The sequence below is a fragment of the Amblyomma mixtum genome, chromosome 8 (genome assembly GCF_055824585.1).
Source record: "Amblyomma mixtum isolate Tamu chromosome 8, ASM5582458v1, whole genome shotgun sequence".
NCBI lineage: Eukaryota > Metazoa > Arthropoda > Arachnida > Ixodida > Ixodidae > Amblyomma > Amblyomma mixtum.
Window position 1 is genome coordinate 36,203,989 of NC_143019.1, and position 27,050 is coordinate 36,231,038.

Consider the following 27,050-nt stretch of genomic DNA (forward strand, 5'->3'; position numbering starts at 1 on the left):
CTGATTTCCCTAGAAGAGTTACTAGAGGTTGATGATCCGTTTCCACAATAAAGGAGATACCACGAATGAACTGGTCAAACCGGTAAATTGCCCATGTCACTGCTAGAGCCTCTTTTTCGGTCTGGCTGTAGCGTTTTTCTGCCTCTGACAGAGCACGAGACGCAAATGCTACAGGACGTATCTCACCAGTGGGCTGTTCTTGCAAAAGAACTGTGCCAATGCCAAAAGAGCTGGCATCACATGACAGAGTGGTGTTGTAGCTTGGATGATACTTAGCTACACAGAGTGAAGACGTGAGCATTGACTTGACCTTGTTGAAAGCTAACTCTTGCATAGGACCCCAGTATGAGTCGCTATGCCTATTTAGAAGTTCTCTAATCGGTGCTGTAGCCTGTGACAGGTTTGGAAGGAAGCTACCAATGTGATTCACCATACCAAGAAACCGGCGAACACTATGAACATCTGTCGGAGTTGGTAAAGAACGGATAGCTTCAAGCTTGTCAGAACTGGGAGAAATGCCATTTTCACTTACAACTACGCCTAGGAATTCTATTTGCCGTTGGCCAAAACAACATTTGTTTTTGTTAAGCTTTACACCTGCTTTGCTTAGACGATCCAGAACTTCAGATAACTTCTGGTCGTGTTCCTCTTTATCTTTCCCAAAAAACCAGAATGTCATCAATCATATTAACAACATTAGATTTGCCTTCCAAGATTCTAGCCATTTCCCTTTGAAAGAATTCCGGAGCAGATGTTATTCCAAACGGTAGACGACAGTAGCAGTAACGACCAAAAGGCGTGATGAATGTAGTGAATTCCTGACAATCTTCCGAAAGACGGATTTGATGAAATCCGGCAGTAGCGTCCAGCTTTGAGAAAACTTTGGCATCACCTAGTTGTCCTAACACCCATTCAACCGTAGGTAAAACGTGCCTTTCCCTGAGAACTTCCTTGTTAAGTTTGGTCAGATCCACACAGAGGCGGTATCCACCTGAAACTTTTGGAACTACCACCAAGCCTGCACACCATGCCGTTGGCTTGTCAATACGCCTAATAACTCCCTGTCTTTCAAGTGAGTCAAGTTCATCTTTAACCACGTTATGGAGGGGCAGGGGAATCCTACGTGGGACGCTCAGAGCAAAAGGTACAGCGTTCGGTTTTAGTCGGATAGTGTACTCCGCACCAAAAGTCCCTAAGCCTTCAAAAATATCCTGCGTCGGCAACTGACCAGGAGAATGAGAAGGAGGAGCCTGACTTACTTGCGAACGTGCCAGCGCATCAACGAAATGAACGACTCCAAGAGCTGTGATGGCTGGATAACCCAGAAGTGGCGTCGACTGCGATGGCAGGACGTAGACTCTCTGCTGCGAAGTGCGACCTTTCCATTCGAGGGTAGCTAAAAATTGACCAGCAACCCTCAACTGCCGGTTGTCTGGCCCGGTGAGGCGACCTTCCGGCGCGTCCAGCCGCGACGGAATGCCTGGAAAAGTGGCGGGAGCCACAGTCACTTCTCCACCAGAGTCCACTTTAAATTCAAGAGGAAGTCCGTTGACCTTCACACACACGAACTTAGCGTTCTCCATCTTCTCCTTCTTGATAGGATGCACAGAAATGGAGTGCGAGTGTCTTGCGGATGACACGCTTATGGAGACGCAGACGCTCTCAAAATGACCCTTCTTTTTGCAGAATCTGCATGCAGCGTTCCGCGCAGGGCAATTATCACGTGTATGAGCTTCGCGTCCGCAGAAGTTGCAGGGTTTTTCCGAAGCGTTTCGACGAGCGTCTCTCGTTATGGATTTGCGACGCGCGGTGGCGTCCACATGCACAGGCAAAGTACCGTTGTGCGCTCGTTCCTTGCTTTCTTTCTGCGCGTCCTCATACAAGCGTGCATGTAAAAGCGCCTTCTCGAGAGTCAAATCCGGCGTTCGGCAAAGCTGTTCCGATAGCTTAGTGTCGAACAGGCCAACAACGAAGCGGTCACGAACCAGTCTGTTTTCGACGCTGGAAGAGCCGTAATTGCATTTCTTTACCATCGAACGCAGGGTGGAATAGAACGCGTCCACGCTCTCGGATGGTTGTTGTACACGCTTATGGAAGCGAAAGCTTTCATGAACTTCGTTCACAGGATGTATGAAGTGAGCCGTGAAACGTTGTTTAACTTCTGCATACGACGCGCTTTCCAGCTCGGTGAGCCCAAGAGAAGAGAGGATGCGGCGCGCTTGAACACCCATGCAATAAAGAAGTGTGCGAATCCTTACTTCGTCCGTTGCTGAAGACGCACCCGTGGCGACAGCAAAATCTTCAAATTGCTCCACCCACGATGACCAGGAGGCCGGGCCATCGAAGTCGAACGCTGGTGGCGCCGCTAGGCCAGACAAACCCGCGAATCGAGGTTGCGTCTCAGTCGAAGACGACGCGTCAATGGCGCTGCAGATGGTCTTGGTCTTGAGATGGTCTTGAGATGGCCTAAAGATTAAAAAAAAAGAAAAATCAGAATCCAAACACTTCTGACACCGTGTAGAGATTGCCGAGATGGCAGGGTTGCAGAGTTGGGCCGGCTACTAGGCCTAGCCTGGACCCATGCTAGCGGACGGAGCCGCAGCAGTGAACGCTCTCAAGACCGGAAGCCAAAGACCCTTTATTGACGCCAGCGTCTCTATTTATAGAGCTGAACCAGCGCCCTCTACAAGAAGGACCACAATGGTAAAGAACTTCCTTGCTAGTTTGGGCTGTATTCAACTCGAGGGCGATCCCTAGTTGTCTCCGATGCACGAGAAGGCTGGACTGGCTGAAACGGCTCCGCGCGCGTTCTTCTTCTTTGCTACCGACCGCCCGTTGGCCAAATTGTCTCGAGACAGCGCGTTTAAAAGAAAAAGGAATGCAGGAAATTCGCGTGAAGAAAAAATCCACATAGAATGTTAACTACATTCGAATCAGTGCGAAAGCACGGATTTGTGCTGCGTAGAAGATGACAGTGAGCGAGCAGTGCAGCGTGACGGAGAAGATGGAAGTTGGTGAGGACGACGCTCTGCAACGCACAGCGCGGCAGCGTGCAGCGGTTTAATAGAAGGCATGCTGGGCTGCGGTATATTTAAGAAAAATGGCTATGGTTTAGCTCTGGTTAAACCTGGAGGATTGCGAAAGCAACATCTGCGCGTAGCCATGTATTGTTGCGTGAGCTACACTGCCCACAGTCTCGCCGTTTCGCGTGCCCTTGCACGACCATACTGCGCATGCGCGAGGAGCAAGTGACGCCGTGCCACCTGGCATGACGTCACACCGCGCGCCTCGCCGCGGTGCCGCCGCCGCCGTTTGGTATGACGTCACACTGCTTGCCTCGTCGTTGCGCTCGCCTTAGCTTTCGCTACGGTTACCCTGGAATAGCCGAGCTAAGCAACTGCCAATTTCTTTAACTCCCACATACGCTTACTCGTGTTTAGTGTGCAAGACCCACCAAGTGGCGAGCTGCAGGAATGGAAGCAGCACCGATATCCAAGTATCCTGCGCGACAGAGGAAATGAAAGTGGTGTGCAACGCAAAAAGCCCAAACGTGCAGGAGGGCCTGAAATCACATCATAGAAGCAGTAGCAGAAGAATCGCTGGCACAAACTGCGTAAAAACGGTACGTGCATGTAAAGTACTTTTGACGCACAAATTAAAACCCGGATGTTAACTAGGGACATATAATACCCAAAGTTTGAGCGCATGTAAAACAAAGAAGTCATATACACGGTGTTTCACCTAAGACTTTGAACAATTTTTAAAAACAGGATTTCTCAGGTAAAAAAGCGCCTTTTTTCGGCATAGTATTGCCAGTGGTGTAGTACATCCGAATACCACCAAGACGACCTAACAAGCAGGTTGGTTAACTAATATTGAATAGTTAACTTTTGAACTATTAATGTTAGGCTCATTAATCACTGTCAAGCGTATAGCCCAGCGTAAGTAATATCCATATCAGTTTCTAGAATTACAAAATGCTGTCACGCCAGGCGCTGCGGCAAAACAAATTTGGGCTACTTCGCTGAGTTACGAGCACTGGAGAAGTTGCTTTGCCTGCAAGTTTCTAGAACGTGCATGTATTTTTGCGCGTTTTACTTGTAATTAGTTCGGCCACAGCGTAGAGGGCAATTGCAGTTGCGGAATTCTCAAAACTGATATGGTTAATACTTAAGGTGAGTTGTACGCCTGTCAATAATTAAGGAGCTCAGCAGTAACTGTTAAGAAGTTAACTATTTAATATTAATTAACCAGCCTGCTGCTAACACATCTATGCCGTACTCCGATATATTACAGAGCTGGCAATGCTGTACCGAAAAAAAAACGCCCTTCTAACACAGAAAGTCTAGTTACAGAAAGTGTGTAGTCTTATGGTAAACACCCTGTATATCTGCTGCTAAATCCTTCCGTGGTGAATGTTTAGTGTCACAGGTGTATCTATCCCACTACAAGTACGGTACTGTTCAGAATCTGAACTGGTACTCATGGATTTCCTGGCAGGGCTGCTCTTAATTGCGTCCACAAGAGCCCGTAGCATGAAAGCAGACCTGCCCCTAAATCCTTCCCTCCTGTCTTCTGTTCTCCTACCGGCCTCGCTACGAACACACCTACGCAAATATCGTGCATCTGTGTGTACATTTTAATTATCCTTACGCTTTTTCCCCTTCTAGTAAACTAACTCTATAATTCTCCATAACTCTGTTCAATGTTATAAACAGTCGTGGCAAACGCTTCGGTTGTTAGCACTGTTGCATTCGAGAATGGGCGCTCAGTTGTTAAACATTCGCGCTTAAAAACTGCGCAAATGAACGTGGACTAAGACGCAGACCTGGACAGGATGGGCAGTAACTTTCACTATTAATAAAATTGCAAGGGAATCCTTGGGGATCGTTAAAATGCGTAAGCATTTTGTTTTGTTGCTTAATTTAGTTTTGCGGTTAATGCCGATATCTGCAGAACAGGTCATTTTGTATTTTACAACCACAGATCTCTGGGAGGGCTCATTCCATTCCATGCACAGTGGTGCTTTGGTTTAGCGATGCGCCACTGCCCCAGGCAGTTGGCTGTTTCAAACACAGCCTCAGGTGAGGCTTGTGAGGCCCAGGTTGCTCTCCTAGAGCAACGCCTCGTGATCGATCATCAATTTAACTGCCATCTCCTGACAGCCTAGTGGGCAGGCTACTGCCCGCCACTGTGGGCAGTTTGGAATGACGTCAGAAGACTTGCACCATGGCGCGCTGTATGCGTTACGTGTCAGGGACGCCATCTTTGCTTGCACAGACCCTTCTAAATGCAAAGGAGTTCAAAAACATACCAACCCGTACTGTATGTATGTACTGTCAGCGTCAAATGAAATGCGAACAAAACACCTGCAACGCGAGCACAAAAAATCAAGCATATTACAGGCTGGAGGTGAAATACAGGCGTGGGCTATTAACATTTCAGAAGAGCGGTCTTTTCGGCTTCGATAGGAAAATCAACTGCTCATGTATTTTGCCTCCCTAGTATAATATCTGCGAGTTGTGCTGTTCGCGTTTCAATTGGCTTGTTCGCGTTTCAATTGACGCTGATAGTACGTACCAAGTGCACCAATTGGTATCTGTTTCAACGTATTGCTGTGTTTTACACTGTGCTTTGTTTGCAACGAGTCTGCTCTACTCACATGCGGTTCACAAGCTGCTTCCCTTCTGCACACCGTGTTGGCTTTTTGTCCGATATCACTAATGGTTAACGTCCGCTGGAAGTGACGATTATAATGTCTTGGAAGTATAGTCGCCTTTCAAGTACATCTTGCACTTTTCGTAGCACAAACACGAGTCTACTCTCTCCGAAGAAAGCACGTCTGTTAACTCCAAAGGTGGAGTTCAACGGAGTTGTCAGCGGGAGTATAGCAGCGTAATTACCCTGACTGCACTCTCCTTCATGGTGGAAGAGTTATAATTGAGACATCGCAGCAAGGGTTGACGAAAACAACCAGCGTTTTTCCGTTTGCTGACGTGTGTGAAGAAGCACCACTGCTCTTGATGAAGGTAACGATACGGCAAAATAACCTTTTTATTTCTGCGGACAGATTACCAGAAGTGACACGTATCGTCGAGTTTCATAAGGTCACCTGGTTTGCATTGATATGCGGTTGCAAACTCCGGCATGTGCTGCAAGGGAACGATGCAACGAGAACGGCTCGGCCAGTACCGTTCCCAAGGGTCTCTGTAAAGGCCTTCTGAAGAGTGGGCGCACCACTTGGCGCAGTGCGCCACGTAGAATAGGTGTTCGGCAGTGAGATCAATGCCTGGAAGCATCTCTTCTCGCTCTTTGGCACGCAGCTTCTGGAAGGCGGCGTGCGCCAACAACAGGCCGACGTAGTCGGCGAACCCTTCAGAATCCGTCGTGTCGTCTATGGTCCTCGCGCGTGACCTTGGTTCTGCCTGCAAACGGAGAATATATCCGTCAAATGATGGGACCTGGTAGTCTAAAAGGGAGTCTGAAGCAGTACTTAACACACGCGAGGGAAGAGACGCAATGAGAAGAGTACGCCAACGCAATCGACTTGGGCGTACACTGCTGGAAGCGTACATAACGAGGATAAAGACACATCCTAAATCTTAAAATTGGCTGCGCCTGAGCCTGTTCCTACTCAGTGATGACTTCTGTCAGCGTAAAAGTCCACAAGGTGTGAGGAGACTACATGCGTCACAACGCTAACCAGCGATGGATTGATACGGAAGTCAACATACAGGGCTGTTAAAACTAAGGTTTGCAGATTTGTAAGACTAGACGATGAGAAGTGCGTGAAAACCACCTCTGCACAGAAGTTATGCGACAATGGAGATCCAAAGCGAGGTGACAGTTGTCACATTGAGGCACATAATTAAAATTGTTAACTTTTACTGACTGCAGTAATCGAGCATGCTTAGATTACAAACTAAATGGCAGGCATAGTCCTTCACAATTTCGTTTAGTAGAATTCTCTTGGTACATGTGTGTTTTGAGACATTCGCGACCAGACTATCAATTCGATCTTTGCAATTTCACATTCATGGTGATGGCGATACACGCAAAGCTCCTGCCGATTTTACGTGGTGTTTCGCCTTCAAACGGCGCAGAGCGACCGGTGAAGATTGTATGTGTTTCCTTTTAACTTTTAACTAGGAATACCGCGAGGCAACAGCTGCGTCACAGCAGGGAGGAGTTCCGCCTCGACTACCACCGCCCTGCGTGCGATATACGCGAAATCACTGTTAACAGTGAGGCAGTGAGGGCGGGTATATAAGAACACGCGTGCTCTAGAAGAACTCTACTAAATGGACTAGTCTAGAACTGCCATTGCTTCTATGCTTCTGGTATAAACATTTGCGCGAGCCGCAACGACTGAAAGCTTCGTTAATATATTTTAGTTAATTAAGGCGCCCGACGGTGATAGTTGTCGTCTCATTTTTTGTCCACCTAGCTGCGTAACTTATGTACAGAGGTACAGGTGCGGCCAGAATAATACGGAGCACGCGAAAGGCGGCCAAGCTAGCAGAAACTGCATCTAAGCGCCATCTATCAGCACAACAAAGACACCCCTGGCTATCCACGCGCAGCGAGAGTGCCTGCCGCCGAACCCCCTCTTTGCTGCAACCCTGCCGTTATCACTGTTCGAAAGATGCTGAGCTGGTTCGTGCAAAACCGCCAGGTGCTGCCTTCATCCAGGCGTGCTCACTGCAGCCTCGGTGTCGCGCATTGACTGCAAAGCGGTGGCCGCGCGGTCTGAAGGGCCGAGATAACACGCAATGCCATAACGGCCGTCTTGCGCACGTTTACAGCGCGCGCCGCTCCTCGATGCGAGAAACGGGGCCACGAAGCGCATGGCGCTGTCAGCAGAGTATCAGTCGCTCATAGAGCAATGGATTGCATGCTATGTGCTGTGATGTTGATAGGCCTGCGGAGAAAGTGGGTGCGTGCTACCGGCGCCATCTCGCCGCGTCCACATTAAGATAGTTCCTGTCGCCTCTGCTAGGCAGCGCGCATAAGCACGTTTCCGCTGCTCCGCGACCCTTCCTGTGCTCCGTATTATTCTGGCCGCGCCTGTACATTTCACGTGCCACTAACTCTCTGATATCATGAAATCAGTGTAGCCTAATTTTAACCGCTTTGTATGCAGCCGGCAAGCGTAGCAGGCAAACTCCGTGTTCTGCTACTCCACATGTGTGCTGAGAAGAAAGAGCATTTTTCTTTCTTTCCATTATAACAGACATGGCTCTCGATTATATTTCTTTGGACTCATATGTACGAATTCACGCGTATGAAGCGACGTGAAAGTTGTGTGTCCAATGAAAAGTATCACATTTCTGTGCCGCACCTAAAGCTAAAATCACTGGAAAGGCTTATCAGCCCGCTTTTCGCTGTTGTCAGTATTAACCGGCTGCTCTACGTCTTTGCCTATTATGCATAATGTGAGCAGTGGGAAGCCATATGTATGGTGAAATTGACAGCTTGAGTCCGATGTCAGTAACAAACGCGTAATTTTCTTCGCTTACTACTTTGTGGCTACGAACGGATTACGCCTGTTCGAGAGCCTGCGAGATGTTGGCGAATGCGGCCGCCGAGAGAGCGAGGCTGCAATCTTCATGGCTCATCCTGTGCTCTGTGCTTGCAATACACTCGTGGTGAGGCGAGCAGACAGATTGTAAACTTGGTCATCTGTGCCCACATTCAAAACGAACAGTAGCGTGTGTACGTATAAAACTTCTCAATAGCGTCTTCGGCTCTCTAGGTAAGATAAGATTCGCCCTCATGTGTAGCTCAAACCTGGGAACAAGACCAACTACCACACCACGTGCGCCTCAAAAACCAAAGGCACTGTATGCCACCGGAGGAGTGCGGTTGAGTCGATCAAGAACTCGAAGCGCGTATGCGTTCAGTTCACCGTGTCAAGGTAAAAATTGGACGGAGAATGTGATGCCAACAAACGTTCATGAAGAACGTTCATTCAGTGGAATAACTATAGGCCTTGTACTAGCCTGTTAGAGTGCACAGTAGGCGAATTGCATTACAAGAACACTTAGTTAATTGGGACACTTATTAGCGTTACCTATTAATACGGACGATGATATATTGTATAGAAGAATGTGATGGCAACAAACGTGTTGAGTTTGAAAGGAAAGGACACGAGATCCACAAGCGACCGTAGAAACTCCTAACTCCGTCGCGTCATGCTCTTAAGGTGAGCTGAAGGGCCCCCCAAGTGTTTTCAAAGGAGTATCAATACTGCAGCAGCGAAAGAGAAGTTTATTGGTGAAAAAATCGCATTGCAAAATTTTTCGACACTCAGTTCAAACTCGTGACAAATATCGCCAAGAGCTCCGTGATCACAGTCTTAAAATCAGTAGTGGTAAAGCCTGCCCTCAGGGATCGGCAGCCAAAAATTCCTTGAAGCCTGACAAAACGACACCTATATATCATTTTTTAGCTTACCTAGAAGTGCTCTCTTTGCAGCGAAAGTAACATCGTATTTATTAAAAGGCTGTTATCTTTTTAGACAGGCGTTATTCCTTTGGTGAAGTTAGCTAGACATATTTCAAACTTACCAATAACCCTGGCAGCGTTGATATTTATTACAGGGTGCGAGAAGGACACAATTGGAGGGTGCCTTGGAGAAGTGCCTTAGCTGTGCTATGTAGCTGCAGCTCTGTTCCTTTTTGCAGTAAACTGGACAGAACCTTAGCATCACTCGACTGTACAGGCGATCGTTGATCGGGCCCTTGCGAAACTGCAGGAAAATTTTCTGCCAGACAAACATGAGATAGAGAAAAATGGTTCGTCCCTACACCACGGAAACGTTATAGTACACAGCCTTTATGCTATACTTTGCCTTGTTCGTTAAATAGATTGACAAAATGTTTTGAGCGGACTCATCAGTCTAACAAAACTACTAAGCGTTTTTATCGTGAGGACTCCAAGATTCTCTTTTTGGAGCATGTGATACAAAGCATGTTACGTGCAAAGGAGTTTCCTTTTTTTTCATCCAATTGTTTAATGCGTAGTGATGTGGTGACTTTTTGTAAAAGGCTGCTGTGATCTGGGATTTCGCTGCCATATTTGTACTAGACGCTAAGGACCTCGTCAAGCTGTTCAATACAGCTATTAGACATGGTTTCCTTCTTTGAAAAAAAAAACAAGCAAACTGAACTGCAGACAGGAGCAGCACCTGTGGGCTTACGATAATTTTGTTTCCCGGCTGTTTGCATGCAATCTGGTCGATTGTAACCACTGAAGGATGTCAATAAGACAACCGGAAAATACTAGTAAAGAAAGTGGAAGTAACGGCAACGGTCTTCCATTGAGAGTATATTGGGCCGGCTAAATAATCTGAGAATAGGGCTTGTTCTTCAAGAAACCTCTTTATTTTCGTTTTGCCTTTACTATAGCCTATCCTCACCTAACCTTGGAGCTTGCCGAAATCAGGCAGTCCTCCAGGGGTGTTTTTTTGCGTGCAAAATTTTGTAGTGCACTATTTCGGGGTAGCTTTAGCAATGTGGGAAACATAAGATTAAACTGCTCCTCGCAGCCTGCTTTATTATAAATATCAATCTGCCCTGACCATGCTTAGAGCCAGTTTTCTGCGCATGCCTGAAACAGTCCCGCGAATTTTTTTTCATGATGCCGGATGTGTTACGCTTGCAAGACCGTCTTTTTCAAATGGACGTGACGTTCTTTAGACATACACGTGGGTGTGGTGACCGCCGCCCGACATGTGGTGACGGACTTGATGGACACCTTGGTGGACAAGATCGATAAGGCTCCGTGGATCCAGGAACCCGTGCGGACAATGGCTTTGGAGAAGGCGAAGAGCATGCGGTTGCAGTTGTCCTACCCGGATGAGTTCAGCAACGCAACCCTGGTGGAAAGGTTCTACGGTGAGCTCTGAAGAATCGAATAAAAAAGATATTTGGGCAAGTTAGTGCGTAGGAAAGAAGTTAGTGCGCAGTACTGTAGGGACGGTGCCATGTAAGAACACACACACAAGCCAAGCGCTTCGTTTGTATCTGTTTTTACTTCATTTGGTCCCTGCTGTGTTTAGTACTTGTTTCGAAGGGTCACCCGCTCTCTTTCCTGCTAATCTACTAGCATTTTTTCACTTCTGAATTACTTCATTGTGATCAATCGATCTTCATAGTTGACCGCGGTTAGTTGAGTGGCTGGGTCAATGTATTTATCCAGGCATCGGCTATGGACTGCCACTGCTCTGAGGATTAGCTTTAAAGGCGCTCTTCCTACTGCTGTTTGTTGTTTCCGCACCGGGAAACATGTATTTGTTCTTAGAATTGTGTATTTGGCAGGATCAGACCAACATGGGATCAGCGTTTTTTACGACTGCGATGAAAACGGGATTTGATGATAAGGCAACATGGAGCCACTTCATTGGTATAGAAGTAGGTTAAGCTGTTATCGTTTCCTATCACTATTTCACTTAGGTTATCTTTAGTAGGAGCAAAACCGGTAATACCTCGCGCCTTACTGAAGTATTGCACTTGCGACCTCCCCCCTCCTATTCCTCGTCAACCCAACTTGAAAATCCTTGCACCATCCCTGCTGCTTGCTTTTAACATGAAATGAACCTGAATATTTTATCTTAAGACACATAACGTACAATACTCGTCATCTCTTTTCTCGCATGGGCGCAGCTCATTTCCCACAAGTCGGCCCGGAATTCTTCACCCCGTACATGGCGGCCCGGCGCCTGGTGACAATTCGCACCTTCAGAGGACACGTCAACGCGAGGTACCGGCCGTCGTACGTCAATGCCTACTACAATTTCGACGAGAACACCGTCAAAATCTACGCGGGAATTTTGCAGCTGCCCATCTTTATCTTTGAGGCACCGCCCGCACTCAACTACGGAAGTCTCGGACAGGTAATCTTGATGATGATGATGATGATAGCTCTTTATGGCGCAAGGGCATGTGCGGACAAAGAGCGCCATGGCACAAGATACTTTCTTCTACTCAAGGTGGTGTCAATGACCGATTTCCCCAGTCATATCACCCTAAATAATCCGAGCACCAGACCGGGCGAAAGCTTGTGCCCACTGTATCACCGGTGGGTACCCGGCGGCACTGGGGATCGAACCCCGCACCTCCCGCTTGCAAGGCGGATGCTCTGGCCAGTAAGCCACCGCTGCGGTGTACCGGTAATCTTGGCTATGGTGTGCGCGGTTTGAGTCGTGGGATGACCTGCAGTCGCCTCCTCGGAAGCGCATGCAGTACTTCTAGGGAAAAAGGGAGGGGGGGGGGAGCTTCGTGAGTTCTACCTAAACGAAAAGTGTGCGACGAAGTTATCTAACGAAGTTTTCAAATTTTCTGCGGCCCGTTTTAATAATAGTCACTGACTGTATCGATATTCAGCAATGTGGGATAGGCGGCATTTTTACAGCACAGCTATAATTAGCCCGTTTTCGAGTTGCGCGTCGGAAGTGATACCGTTGTAACCTTGAGAGAGTGAGGAGGAGCAATGCCCCCTCCCCCCGCCACCTACGGCCCCCCCCCCCCCCTCCCCCCTGCAGCCTACGCCGGACGCGCTTGGCTTGCTCTTTCCGGCTTCATTTGTCCCAGCAGCTAACAACAGAAAGACCCGTAGGACGTTATGTAGACAAGGGACATGTTTAAACAAATACTGTTAGTGTTAGCTAGTTTGGTTGGTTGGTTGGTTGGTTTGTGGTGGTTTAGCGCCCCAAAGCGATTCAGGCTATCAGGAACGCCGTAGTGGAGGGCTCCAGTAACATGCAATGACATCGCACAGTGCACGGTCAACTAGGGTAGGTACAGTCTTTGTCAAAAGTAACCAGGCTGCATGGTTTTGCTTCTCAGTCGTATATTTAAACTGTTATGCCAGCTCTCAAGCTCTGAATCTTTGTATGGTAAGGATAATCCCTGTCCTCACCTTCCAAGAACTTTTTGATCTTTAGGGAAGCCGTGAGGGCTCTACAATACACATGAGAAGCAAACCATGCAGCCTGGTTACTTTTGACAAAGACTGTACGTATTTGTCTGAGTCTTCCGGAAAGGTAACTGTCCACTCCCGAGCGCACCGCATTACCGAGAATCGTAATCATCCTGTTAGTTTTTAAAGAGACACTGGCGAAACGTCCTTCAGATTTTACCCTTTAACGTGCAGTCAGGCGTACTGAGATCTATGGGAGCATTTTGTAATAGTTACGAGTACATACTCCACTATTTCGGGAACGTTAACTCCGCCCTGTGATATTTGATTGCAGATCACCGGGCACGAAATAATGCACGGTTTTGACGTTCGGGGCATCGGGTACGACGACAGGCTGCGTCCGGTTAACTTCCAAGACACTTCAACGATGAAGCGTTACCGAGAGAAGCTGCTCTGCCTTCGTGCCGCTTTCGAACGGGTGAGAAATCGCCGCGTGCGCTTGAGAGTGCTTGATCGCAAGTTTGCGCGTAGGCAAAGATCTCAAGCAAGTTTTGGAAACAAAAAAAAATTCACACACCTGAAAGTTCACTGCAGTGTAGGAGAAACAGAAGTTTTTTCTTCTACGCGCACTCCACTTTGGCAGATTGTACTAAGACCAGACAGGTCTGGACAAAAGCATTTCTGAGCGGAAAACGGCTGGTGAACGGAATTTTAAGGCGAAAGCCTTTACTGCCTCATCATTGTCGACAGAAGGTTGCCAGCAGAAGGTTTTCAGCAGAGGCGTCACGCTTTTTCTAATCAGAACAAAAGAAAAGTCTTTGTGCACGATGGGATTCGAACCCTCATCCTTCCGTTCCGCAGCCGAGCCTGCAGCCTGCAGGCTGTCTGCCAATGCATATGTAGTTCTTGTATAGGACGCTAGAGAGTGCAGAAAGGCGTCGAATCAGACGGACGCCTCCAAAACGCCCTCCAGTGTCTCCAGCATTTAAGATTCCCAAACAATTGTGCACTTAATTAACATCCTAACCACACATCAGTGACACAAGCAGCAACACCGCGCTAAAGGCGTTCGCCTCACCGCACTTTAGGTCAACAAAGCGCTACCCTGAATTTTTTTAATATAATGCAGGATTTCACTATAACAGTCAATATCTCCGCAGATCACCCGACGGCAGCCTTGAATTTTTGTTTCTATTAACGTTCTTGCTATCCTCAAAAGCGTTCCCCATCGGCTTTGTATGGCAGTCTGAACTGTTCCATGCGATCGATGAATACGCTTCAAACGATCGATTCTTCCACGTATCAAAAGAATGGACCATCACCTTCCATGTTTAAGTAACGTTATCTTAGAAATTTACAATTCTCAAAAATTTTGTGCGAAAATGGTGGGACATAAAACCTATTGTGGCTGACTTGTTCAGGTGCAGTCAGTAGATAACATTCCTTATCCAGTGCGGTTATCTCGAACAAGGAGCCACCAGTCTGGTGACGATACGACCACTGGTTTCCTCCAGAAATGAGGGCGAATTTCTCTCATTTACATAAATGATGACGCTTTATAGCAGTGTTCTGCAGCCATACGCCTCCGGCCATGTAGACGGCGAGCTAATTTAATGTCAAGATTCTCACAAGCTTGGGGAGGTAATGAACAAGCTGTGCGATCTTCGTGCAGTAAGCACGTACTGTACTCAACTTCAATGCGAACAAGAAAGCGGAAATGCCAACAATGGTGCACGAACATTTAAGCTTTACGAGAGTGAATACAAGCAAAGTGCATCGCAGCTTCTCATGGAAACTTTTCGCGCCTTCCAAATGAAGTTAACTTGCGCTATAATAATAATAATAATAATAATAATAATAATAATAATAATAATAATAATAATAATAATAATAATAATAATAATAATAATAATAATAATAATATCTTTTATTGCACATAGTAAATACATAATAAAGAAACGGGCCTGTCAAAGCCTCTAGTGGCTTGAGGGACTAGGCCCGGCAAAGTCGGCAGGCGGACGTGCAATACAAACATGAAATATGAGCATAATATTAACACAACATATCAAAACAATAGCACGAAATGAGTAGTGATCAAGGTGTAACTGTTCAGGTAAGTGACATCAACAAGAGATAAAATAAACTGCAAGAGCCTATGTTAACACAATAGTAATTTAACACTTCGCGCCTGATCATGAAAATTTAGACAAATAAGAACCGTGTTACAATGACTGAACCATGATTTTTAACGCTTTTTTTGATGTTGCGGAAAGCACCTCCTCTGGCAAATCATTAAAAATTTGGGGAACATAAACACAGTGCCCGGCTTCTCCATACCTTGTTGAGGAGCGCGGTACCTTAAAACGAATGGTACTACGTAGGCTTCGGGAAGATACATGATGCACTTTGAAAGTGCTGTCCCAGAAATGACGTACTACTACAGTCTGTAGAAAGAGAGTTCGAAAGCATGGAAGACCAAGGGCTGTGAAAATGTTATCGGATACAGAAAAGGGGGCGTTATATGCTATATTTGTCAGTATGTTTCTTAATAAAGTGTCAACTCTGTTTTGCCATCTGGCTGAGCAAAAAGCAAAAATAGTAATTCCATATCGGAGAATGCTGTACACCAGAGCATGCGCAATATTTTTTTTTTTATGTGAAAAGGAACAATTGATTTTATATGGAAAAACAACCAGGCTGCGCTCCTTAGCCTATCGCAAACGTGTGATAGCTGGCTGTGCCAAGACATATCACTGTCGAAGAAGACTCCCAAGTATTTTACCGAATTCACATAGGTGAGCGGCACGCACCGACAGGGAAAGCAGTTGTGAATATGTAGAAAAACCGGCGCATCTATAGCTGGTAGTTTTAATGGGGATCTGAAGCAAACGAGTTTTGTTTTTACCGGGTTAACTTCCAAACAGTTATTAGTGAACCAAGTTATTATTTTGTGTATGTTATTCTGGAGATTAGTAATGGCCGTGTTGTAAGAAAAGTGTTTGGAAAGCAGAACAGTGTCGTCGGCGTATTGAAATATTAGACCTTTGGAAATTACTTCGGATAAGTCATTAACAAACAGATTGAACAGAAGGGGTGATAATATGGAACCCTGCGGAACACCGGCCTTCAATGGAAGTTTACTACTTACATTTGTCATCCCGTCTAACACAACAACTTGTGATCGACCGGAAAGATAATTCTTGAGCACATCGTAAAACGGACCTCTGAAACCCATGGAGTGCAGCTTTTCTAATAAAATGCCGTGATGAACTGTTTCAAAAGCTTTTGAAATGTCTAAAAATAAAGCAACACTGAACAAATTTTGATCGAAAGCTGAGAAAAGTTGATCTGAGAACTCTTCCAGAAGAGCTACAGTACCACGACCGGGAACAAAACCAAACTGACGGGTTGACAAAATAGAAAATTTTTCAGCAAAGGATGACATGGATCTCAAAAGAAATTTTTCGATTATGTGGGAAAGTATAGGCAAGATCGAGATGAGTCGATAGTTTTTCATGTCGTCTTTCTGTCCTCCTTTAAATAACGGCTTAACTACAGCAGTTTTAAGTTCATCTGGAAAAATGCAGTGTGTAGAAAACCGTTCAGCATGTAAATCAGGACATCAGACAATGCCTCGAAATTCCTTTGGAGCAAATCTGCTGACAAGCCGTCAATACCAGGAGGTTTATTTCGCTTGAAGCTAAAGATTATATCATGTAAGTCTTGTTTCGTAATGCTGGCTAGAAAAGCGGACGCAGAGTTTGATTCTTTCAACGTGCATTGGTATGTCCGACTGGAAGATGCTTTCTCTGAGGACAGTGCAAAAAAACTATTAAAGCTATCAGCGACTTCGATGCAATCTCCCGGAAAGAAAAAAAAGCGGGGAGGTACTTGCGGAATTCTTGCCACGAAGATGGTTTATCAGTGACCACGTTTTAGCAGCATTCCTTGACGACTGGCGAAATTTCTGAAAAAAGTACTGGCGCTTCGTGGACCTTAGTAGAGCGACCACCCTGTTTCTTGCGGCTTTATATTCCAGTCGTAAGGCTTGATTTCTTGGTACACGTTTGCATCGTCTCCAAAGTACGTCTCTGTATGAAATGGCACGCATTACGTCAGCGGTCAACCAGTTATAATCTCTTCGGCGCTTTTTTATTACGACACGTTTAGAATTGCCCTCAAATTTTCTTATTTGGTCGCAGAAGATACTATAAACCTTCTCTGGCGAATTAGCCTCAGTTATGGCTAACCAATTAAAACTGCTGATCAAGCTATATAAGACTTTATGGTCATCTATAGTGATATAGATGAGGTTTTTTGGAACAGCGCTTCGTGAAGCATTTGATAAAGGAAAAGAAGGAGACGAACGACAAGCAACCAGATAGTGATCCGCGAAGCGCTGTAAAATAACACAGGAGGCAAAGGAATAGTTAGGAGCCCGGAAGACAATGTGGTCAATACATGAACTAGTTCGACGACCGTTAACCATTTCCTCACGAGTGGGAACTGTTGTCGTATTTATTAAACCACATGAGGAAAGGAGAGACAAGTAATCGGAAACGGTGCCCATTGCAGGGCACAATGTGTTTATGTTTAAGTCGCCCACCAAACATATCTCTTCCACGGAATTCCAGAGGTTCAATATTTCCTCGAGCTCTAACAAAAATCGGGTGATACTAGAGCACGGCGGCCGATATAAAGCTAACAAATTTACACACCGGGCACCACAAGTTATCTTCAGCGCTAAACATTCCGCATGCGCGAAGTTCACGTCCAGTGATGAAACATCAAATTTATCACTTATGAAGATGGCGATTCCACCGCCTCGACGATGAGGCCTTGTCACAAAACGACTCTGATAGCCTGGCACTGAAAATGTGCGCAAGCAAGCATCTGAAGTATTGATTTCTGTCAGCACGAATACATCGATGAAACCTAGTCCTGACGTAGCGACAAGCTTGAATTCTTCCCAGTATTTCCGAAGGCTCCTGATATTGGTATTTACAACAGTGAAATCATTGTCAACGCTCACACCAAAAGTGTCCTTGAACGACTGAAAGTGTGGAAGCTGGTAGCACGTGTTAGCCATGATAGCTACACAATGTTATCCAAGTCTGCTTGTCTGATTATTCGAAGAAGGGACGATCCTTCATTCTTTCTCACAAACATTTTGCCACGCTTCACCCAAGCAAACTTGTACTCCATTTGCTTTGCTCTTGTCCTAGCACGCCAGAATAAGTCAGGGTTTATTCTTGTCAGGTTTTCGTTCAAATATATATTTTCAAGCGAACCATCTTCGGAAAGTTGCAGAGTCTTTCCACGGGCATCGAACAAATTGTTTCTGGCAGCAACAGAAGTGAAGCGTACCAGGACCCTCGGAATGGAGTCACGTTTTCCCGGAAGACGGTGAATCGCCTCAACCTCCGACAGGGAAAATTTCTGAAGGTTTAGTTTTTCAGCGATATCGCTTAGCATTTCCTTCAGATTTTCGTTTTCTTTTTCCGGCAGACCATGGATTTCTAAGTTCATGTTGCGGCTGTATTGCTCGCTCTCATTAAGGTCAACCTGTAGCCGCTCTAGCTGTTCGGCTTGTGCCTGAACTGTTGCTCGGAGGGCGGTTATCTCAGCGTCTCTAGACGTGGCTTGTTCCTTGGCGGTCTTCGTTTCGTCAAGAATGGAATCATATTGTTTTGCTACGAAAGTGACCGCGTCCTCCAGTTCACGAACTCACTGGGTTAAGCTGACAACTTCGGCTTTCAAGAGGAGCAATGAGTCAACCTTTTTGTTAAGCTCCGGTAGACATTCTAGACTCTTCTTTATCTCGAGCAGTTCCAAAAACAGAGCTGAATCCATGCCTGCACCTTCATCAGCATCGGAAGCATCCACCAGAGAGGCGGAACCACCAGCGCGTTTTTTTGCTGCTCTGCATGTTTTACACACCCACATGTCCCTTTTGGCTGGGCCCATTGTATTGAAGGTACTGGGTGCAATTCCGGAGCATGACTGACCTAAGTGGTACGATAGCGTACAATTCGCCCAGGTCATGAACTTGCCATCATCGGGCACTGCTTTGTGGCAAGCAATGCATTCAATAGTATCATTAGACATTGTAACATGTAGAGAGCGTACACAGAGTGCCGTCGGCAGCAACTTCAAATTAAGAATGCAGGCAAAGGAAACGACACGCTACCTGTAGGAATACAATGTGTCAGCTTTGGGCAACGTAATCGCCGCCGACTGCAGAGAATCCCGCGTTGTCCGTTGCTTTAAGTAGTTTTCAGATGACTTCAGGTTTTCAGACCAAGTTGCTGGTTGCCGCCAGAAGCGGCAGGACGACTAGCTGCGACGCAACGTTTTCTGCGACGAGGGTGATAGTGGCATCCGGGTTATCACGGGAACCGCATCCAGGGCACCGCCTGTAGGAGTACAATGTGTCAGCTTTGGGCAACGTAATCGCCGCCGACTGCAGAGGATCCCGCGTTGTCCGTTGCTTTAAGTAGTTTTCAGATGACTTCAGGTTTTCAGACCAAGTTGCTATTTGCCGCCAGAAGCGGCAGGACGACTAGCTGCGACGCAACGTTTTCTGCGACGAGGGTGATAGTGGCATCCGGGTTATCACGGGAACCGCATCCAGGGCACCGCCTGTAGGAATACAATGTGTCAGCTTTGGGCAACGTAATCGCCGCCGACTGCAGAGGATCCCGCGTTGTCCGTTGCTTTAAGTAGTTTTCAGATGACTTCAGGTTTTCAGACCAAGTTGCTGTTTGCCGCCAGAAGCGGCAGGACGACTAGCTGCGACGCAACGTTTTCTGCGACGAGGGTGATAGTGGCATCCGGGTTATCATGGGAACCGCATCCAGGGCACCGCCTGTAGGAATACAATGTGTCAGCTTTGGGCAACGTAATCGCCGCCGACTGCAGAGGATCCCGCGTTGTCCGTTGCTTTAAGTAGTTTTCAGATGACTTCAGGTTTTCAGACCAAGTTGCTATTTGCCGCCAGAAGCGGCAGGACGACTAGCTGCGACGCAACGTTTTCTGCGACGAGGGTGATAGTGGCGTCCGGGTTATCACGGGAACCGCATCCAGGGCACCGCCTGTAGGAATACAATTTGTCAGCTTTGGGCAACGTAATCGCCGCCGACTGCCGACTTAATAATAATAATAATAATAATAATAATAATAATAATAATAATAATAATAATAATAATAATAATAATAATAATAATAATAATAATAATAATAATAATAATTAATTTTGTCACCTTCAATAGCACTACAGGCGAGACAGGCCGGTCTAAGCCTTTAGATGGCTTGTAGGACCGTGCCTAAAAAAATGCATAGTGACTGAAAAGCGTGAAAATGCGTACATAGACAAAGAAAAAACGAAAACAATAAATATGAAAAAGAGCATACTAAAAATTAGTGAGTCCATACAAAACAAAACTGAAAGCAGCATAAAGGCGCAAAATCAGACAAAACAAAACAGATTGCACTAAACCAGAAACTCTACCATTCATTCTGCAATAATTCTCGAAGTTTGCCTCTAGAACTAGCCGTGAAGGTTTCATCCGGCAATTTGTTAAAAGTAGCCGGCACATAAGCGCAACGCCTGGCCGCACCATACCTCGTGTTTGAACGAGGAATTATGTACCGGTTATGTTTCCTGAAATGTCTCGTCGGGGTATATTCCCGTTTAAATTCACTGGACCAGTAATGCTTAAGCACAACTGTATCAACGAACAAAGATATGAAGTTTGGGAGCCCTATTTCACGGAAGATATTTTCAGCTGACATAGTAGGAGTGTTATAAGCTACGTTTTTCAGAATATTTTTTAAAATGCAGTCTATCCTGCAAATCCAGCGGTCCGAGCAAAAGCCAAAGATAGTAATACCATATCTTAATACACTGTACGCCAAAGCATTAAGAATTGTTTTAACAATAATTAACATTGTTTTAACAACATTAACAACAACAATAATAATAATAATAACAATAATAATAATAATAATAATAATAATAATAATAATAATAATAATAATAATAATAATAATAATAATAATAATAATAATAATAATAATAATAATAATAATAACATCTTTTATTGCACATAGTAAATACAGAATAAAGAAACGGGCCTGTCAAAGCCTCTAGTGGCTTGAGGGACTAGGCCTGGCAAAGTCGGCAGGCGGACGTGCAACAAACATGAAATATGAGCATAATATTAACACAACATATCAAAACAATAACACGAAATGAGTAGTGACCAAGGTGTAACAGTTCAGGTAAGTGACATCAACAAGACATAAAAATAAACTGCAAGAGCCAAGGTTAACACAATAGTAATTTAACACTTCGTGCCTGATCATGAAAATTAAGACAAATAATAACCGTGTTACAGTGACTGAACCATGATTTTTAATGCTTTTTTTGATGTTGCGGAAAGCACCTCCTCTGGCAAATCATTAAAAATTTGGGGAACATAAACACAGCGCCTGGCTTCTCCATACCTTGTTGAGGAGCGCGGTACCTTAAAACGAATGGTACTACGCAGGCTTCGGGAAGCTACATGATGCACTTTGAAATTGCTGTCCCAGAAATGCCGTACCACAACAGTCTGTAGAAAGAGCGTTCGAAAGGATGGAAGACCAAGGGCTGTGAAAATGTTATCGGATACAGAAAAGGGGGCGTTATATGCTATATTTGTCAGTATGTTTCGTAAAAAAGTGTCAACTCTGTTTTGCCATCTGGCTGAGCAAAAAGTAAAAATAGTAATTCCATATCGGAGAATGCTGTACACCAGAGCATGCGCAATATTTTTTTTTGATGCGAAAAGGAACAATTGATTTTATATGGAAAAACAACCAGGCTGCGCTCCTTAGCCTATCGCAGACGTGTGATAGCTGGCTGTGCCAAGACATATCACTGTCGAAGAAGACTGCCAAGTATTTTACCGAATTCACATAGGTGAGCGGCACGCACCGACAGGGAAAGCAGTTGTGAATATGTAGAAAAACCGGCGCATCTATAGCTGGTAGTTTTAATGGGGATCTGAAGCAAACGAGTTTTGTTTTTACCGGGTTAACTTCCAAACAGTTATTAGTGAACCAAGTTATTGTTTTGTGTGTGTTATTCTGGAGATTAGTAATGGCCGTGTTGTAAGAAAAGTGTTTGGAAAGCAGAACAGTGTCGTCGGCGTATTGAAATATTAGACCTTTGGAAATTACTTCGGATAAGTCATTAACAAACAGATTGAACAGAAGGGGTGATAATATGGAGCCCTGCGGAACTCCGGCCTGCAATGGAAGTTTGCTACTTACATTTGTCATCCCGTCTAACACAACAACCTGTGATCGACCGGAAAGATAATGCTTGAGCACATCGTAAAACGGACCTCTGAAACCCATGGAGTGCAGTTTTTCTAATAAAATGCCGTGATGAACTGTTTCAAAAGCTTTTGAAATGTCTAAAAATAAAGCAACACTGAACAAATTTTGATCGAAAGCTGAGAAAAGTTCATCTGAGAATTCTTCCAGAAGAGCTACAGTACCACGACCGGGAATGAAACCAAACTGACGGGTTGACAAAATAGAAAATTTTTCAACAAAGGATGACATGGATCTCAAAAGAAATTTTTCGATTATGTGGGAAAGTATAGGCAAGATCGAGATGGGTCGATAGTTTTTCATGTCGTCTTTCTGTCCTCCTTTAAACAACGGCTTAACTACAGCAGTTTTAAGTTCATCTGGAAAACACGCAGTGTGTAGAAAACCGTTCAGCATGTAGATCAGGAGATCAGACAATGCCTCGAAATTCCTTTGGAGCAAATCTGCTGACAAGCCGTCAATACCAGGAGGTTTATTTCGCTTGAAGCTAAAGATTATATCATGTAGGTCTTGTTTCGTAATGCTGGCTAGAAAAGCGGACGCAGAGTTTGATTCTTTCAACGTGCATTGGTATGCCCGACTGGAAGATGCTTTCTCTGAGGACAGCGCAAAAAAAACGATTAAAGCTATCAGCGATTTCGATGCAATCACCCGGAAAGAAAGAAAGCGGGGAGGTATTTGCGGAATTTTTGCCACGAAGATGGTTTATCAGTGACCACGTTTTAGCAGCATTCCTTGAAGACTGGCGAAATTTTTGAAAAAAGTACTGGCGCTTCGTGGACCTTAGTAGAGCGACCACCCTGTTTCTTGCGGCCTTATATTCCAGTCGTAAGGCTTGATTTTTTGGTACACGTTTGCATCGTCTCCAAAGTATGTCTCTGTATGAAATGGCACGCATTACGTCAGCGGTCAACCAGTTATAATCTCTTCGGCGCTTTTTTATTACGACACGTTTAGAATTGCCCTCAAATTTTCTTATTTGGTCGCAGAAGATACTATAGACCTTCTCTGGCGAATTAGCCTCAGTTATGGCTAACCAATTAAAACTGCTGATCAAGCTATCTAAGACTTTGTGGTCATCTATAGTGATATAAATGAGGTTTTTTGGAACAGCGCTTCGTGAAGCATTTGATAAAGGAAAAGAAGGAGACGAACGACAAGCAACCAGACAGTGATCCGCGAAGTGCTGTGAAATAACACAGGAGGCAAAGGAATAGTTAGGAGCACGGAAGACAATGTGGTCAATACATGAACTAGTTAGACGACCGTTAACCATTTCCTCACGAGTGGGAACTGTTATCGTATTTCTTAAACCACATGAGGACAGGAGAGACAAGTAATCGGAAACGGTGCCCATTGCAGGGCACACTGTGTTTATGTTTAAGTCGCCCACCAAACATATGTCTTCCACGGAATTCCAGAGGTTCAATATTTCCTCGAGCTCTAACAAAAATCGGGTGATACTAGAGCACGGCGGCCGATATAAAGCTAACAAATTTACACACCGGGCACCGCAAGTTATCTTCAGCGCTAAACATTCCGCATGCGCGAAGGTCACGTCCAGTGATGAAACATCAAATTTATCACTTACGAAGATAGCGATTCCACCGCCTCGGCGATGAGGCCTTGTCACAAAACGACTCTGATAGCCTGGCACTGAAAATGTGCGCAAGCAAGCATCTGAAGTATTGGTTTCTGTCAGCACGAATACATCGATGAAATCTATTCCTGACGTAGCGACAAGCTTGAATTCTTCCCAGTATTTCCGAAGGCTCCTGATATTGGTATTTACAACAGTGAAATCATTGTCAACGCTCACACCAAAAGTGTCCTTGAACGACTGAAAGCGTGGAAGCTGGTGGCACGTGTCAGCCATGATAGCTACACAATGTTATTCAAGTCTGCTTGTCTGATAATTCGAAGAAGGGACGATCCTTCATTCTTTCTCACAAAAATTTTGCCACGCTTCACCCAAGCAAACTTGTACTCCATTTGCTTTGCTCTCGTCCTAGCACGCCAGAATAAGTCACGGTTTATTCTGGTCAGGTTTTCGTTCAAATATATCTTTTCAAGCGAACCAGCTTCGGAAAGTTGTAGAAGCTTTCCACGGGCATCGAACAGATTGTTTCTGGCAGCAATAGAAGTGAAGCGCACAAGGACCCTCGGAATAGAGTCACGTTTTCCCGGAAGACGATGAATCGCCCCAACCTCCGACAGGGAAATTTCTAATAATAATAATAATAATAAATTTATTTCCATCACCATACAGTGTTCGAGGGGATGGCAATAAAAGCGGTTATCGCTTGACAAGGTTCCCAACCCCCTGTACAGCAAGTAGGCAGTGCCTTGCGACGGCACTTCTGAGAAAATAAAAGAGAGAGAGAGAGAGAAAAAAAGACAGTATTGTATGTAAAAAAAAAGACAGTATAGTATTGAGCTTCCCCCGGCTCAGATCTTTTTGTTTTGCTGTTCGTATTTCGATTGTCTTGTTCGCACCTCAGAAGAGCTCATGTTTACTAGAGAGATAATGGGCACTTATTTGTCTGATGAGAGCAGAAGCCGATTTAGACAAAGTAACTAATTTGAGATGCTGCTCATAGCGTCTCTTACGCTACAGATTTGATGAAAAAGTGTCTGCGTGCGAGCACGCGGTGTACTGCCTATCTTTCAACGAAATTCCGGCCGCAGAACTGACGCGTTTGTATAAAACGTGGTGAAAAACGAATTTCAAGAATAAAACCCGTGGTGTCTGACGAGGTTGTACGTAGCTAGCATACCATTACATCTGTGGTTAGCGCTGTCCCGCTTATGGTTCAATATTTTCAGCTGCACGAAAGACTGGTGTCCAGTATGGTCTGCGCTATCTTATTGTTGGTTGTGTTCAAGGTTTGAGCAATTTTCTGCCGCATGCGACCGTGGGGCAGGTTTGGCGCACTAATGACGGCGTATTCTATCCGCAGCATCTCTCAACTCACGTAGCGCGAAAGGCGGCTCAGAGCCCCTTCGATGCTATCAAGTGCAAGTTTGTTTGTTTGTTTATTGTGCTTAAGACAAGTAGTGCCAAGGGGCAGAAGCAAAAGCCGATAGCAATAAACGCCTGACTGGGCCAATGTCCCTACAAAACTTGCAGCACACACATAGGAATGACTGCAAATAAAGCAAACTTGCACATGAACAGAGGCAATCTGTCGATTACAGAGGAAATTAAAAAGAGCGGGGTTGAAGCCAGCACTAAGTAGTCGAATTATACAATTGTGTAAACTAAGTACAAAATAAATTGACAGAATAAGTTGAATAATAAAATACAGAACCAATCAGTGGGCAGAAACTCATGCAGTAGAAAATAATAAAATCACAGGACAACATTGGATTATGATATGCTATTCGCAAGCAGCATCACCGACCAAATACTGTAGGTATGCTTACAACTTATACAGAAAATAAATTTTCCCCTTTTTCCTGAAGGAAATGAGGGAACAACAACAATTAATGATTTCGATTAAAGGCGGGAAAAGATTCAAACAGTTAGGAATTTGCCAGTTGAGGAGTTGCATACCATAATTCGTTCTAATGAAAGGTTTAATAAAGGAGTGGTGTCTGAACGTGTAATAAGGTAAATTCTTAGTGTAAGTAGAAAAGAAAAATAGAAAAGTGTTTTCTTAACATTGTCTAATACCGCTTGCAGACGGAATCGTCGGCACGTGCACGGACACTCAACGACAGCGTGGACTCCGAAGGGTTTGCCGACTTCACGGGTCTGCTGCTGGCGCAAGCCGCGTTCAAAAGCCTCACTTCCAATGAGCGCGAGGCCAATCTGCCAGGCATCCCGCTTACTGGCAAGCAGCTTCTCTTCGTGGCGCACTGCAGCAAATGGTGTGCCCAGCCATCTGAAGATAACCGCAGACAGCCTTCGAGCCGCTACTGGGCAGCCCGTTCGCGCTGCATCGTGCCGCTGCAGAACATGGAGGAGTTCGCCGAAACATTCCACTGCAATCCTGGCGATTTCATGAACCCTGCGGACAAGTGCTCGTTCTGGTAGAGTAGTGTCGCGCAAATAAACAGGTTTGTAAGCGCTACAACTGCCTTCACCAAACGCAGTTGCCGGTTTCCTCCCATGCTAAAACATGGCTGTGGCTCAGCTCGGCTGAGCTGGGTTATACGGAGCGAAAGGCAACCGAAAGAGTGGCCGCCCTTTTCCCCTCGAGATAGTCTGCCACACTGCCTCCTCAACTGTGGTTGTGGCGCACGCGAGCTCTCCTTTTCAATCCTCCGACATGTTATCAGGCATGCGACACAGCTGGCGAAGCGAGCGGAGGTGACCGCAACGACGAGGCAAGCGGTGTGACCTCATACCGAACGGCGGCAGCGGCTTCGCGGCGATTGATTGATTGATAACAACTTTTATTTCCACCGATGTAGGAGGCCCCCTACTCCCCGTTCCTGGCACGCAGGCCTAGGTGACGGGGGACGGGACCTCCGCGACTAAAGACTGGCGAAGATACATTGTCTCTTCGCGGCTTCAGCCGCCAGGCGGACAGCTCGTTTCTGGTCGGCGGGGACCTCGCTTCGCAGAAGGGCCTCCCAGGCTTCTCTACTGTTAATATTGTCCTCAGCACCCGGGGATCCAGGGCATTGCCAAATTATATGATCGAGGGTCCCCCTCGCTCCGCAGGTCTTACATTTGTCATCTTTTCTATCGTCTAACGTGGTTTGAAATAACCAGACGGGGTTAACGAAATTTCCGG

At 45.6% G+C, this 27,050-nt stretch overlaps 2 protein-coding genes across 6 annotated transcripts in view; one reads left to right on the plus strand and one right to left on the minus strand.

The window, feature by feature from the left end:
* Window positions 1-2,682, minus strand: part of LOC149332084 (membrane metallo-endopeptidase-like 1) — a 39,025-nt gene extending 36,343 nt beyond the window's left edge. For 4 of the 5 annotated variants that reach the window (XR_016285131.1, XM_089557035.1, XM_089557037.1 and 1 more), the window contains exon 1: window positions 2,259-2,682. The gene's annotated coding sequence lies outside the window, so the exon portion shown is untranslated. Of the gene's footprint in view, window positions 1-1,259; window positions 1,481-2,258 lie in introns of all 5 variants that reach the window. The other variant, XM_089557034.1, reaches the window with a different exon arrangement.
* Window positions 2,683-10,722: 8,040 nt separating this feature from the next.
* On the plus strand, window positions 10,723-26,344 carry LOC149332085 (neprilysin-1-like). Its single transcript, XM_089557468.1, has 4 exons — window positions 10,723-10,898; window positions 11,667-11,896; window positions 13,256-13,399; window positions 25,991-26,344. Exons 1-4 carry the CDS (start codon window positions 10,751-10,753, stop codon window positions 26,342-26,344), a joined length of 876 nt encoding a protein of 291 aa, XP_089413594.1. The 5' UTR covers window positions 10,723-10,750.
* The last annotated feature ends 706 nt before the right edge of the window (window positions 26,345-27,050 follow it).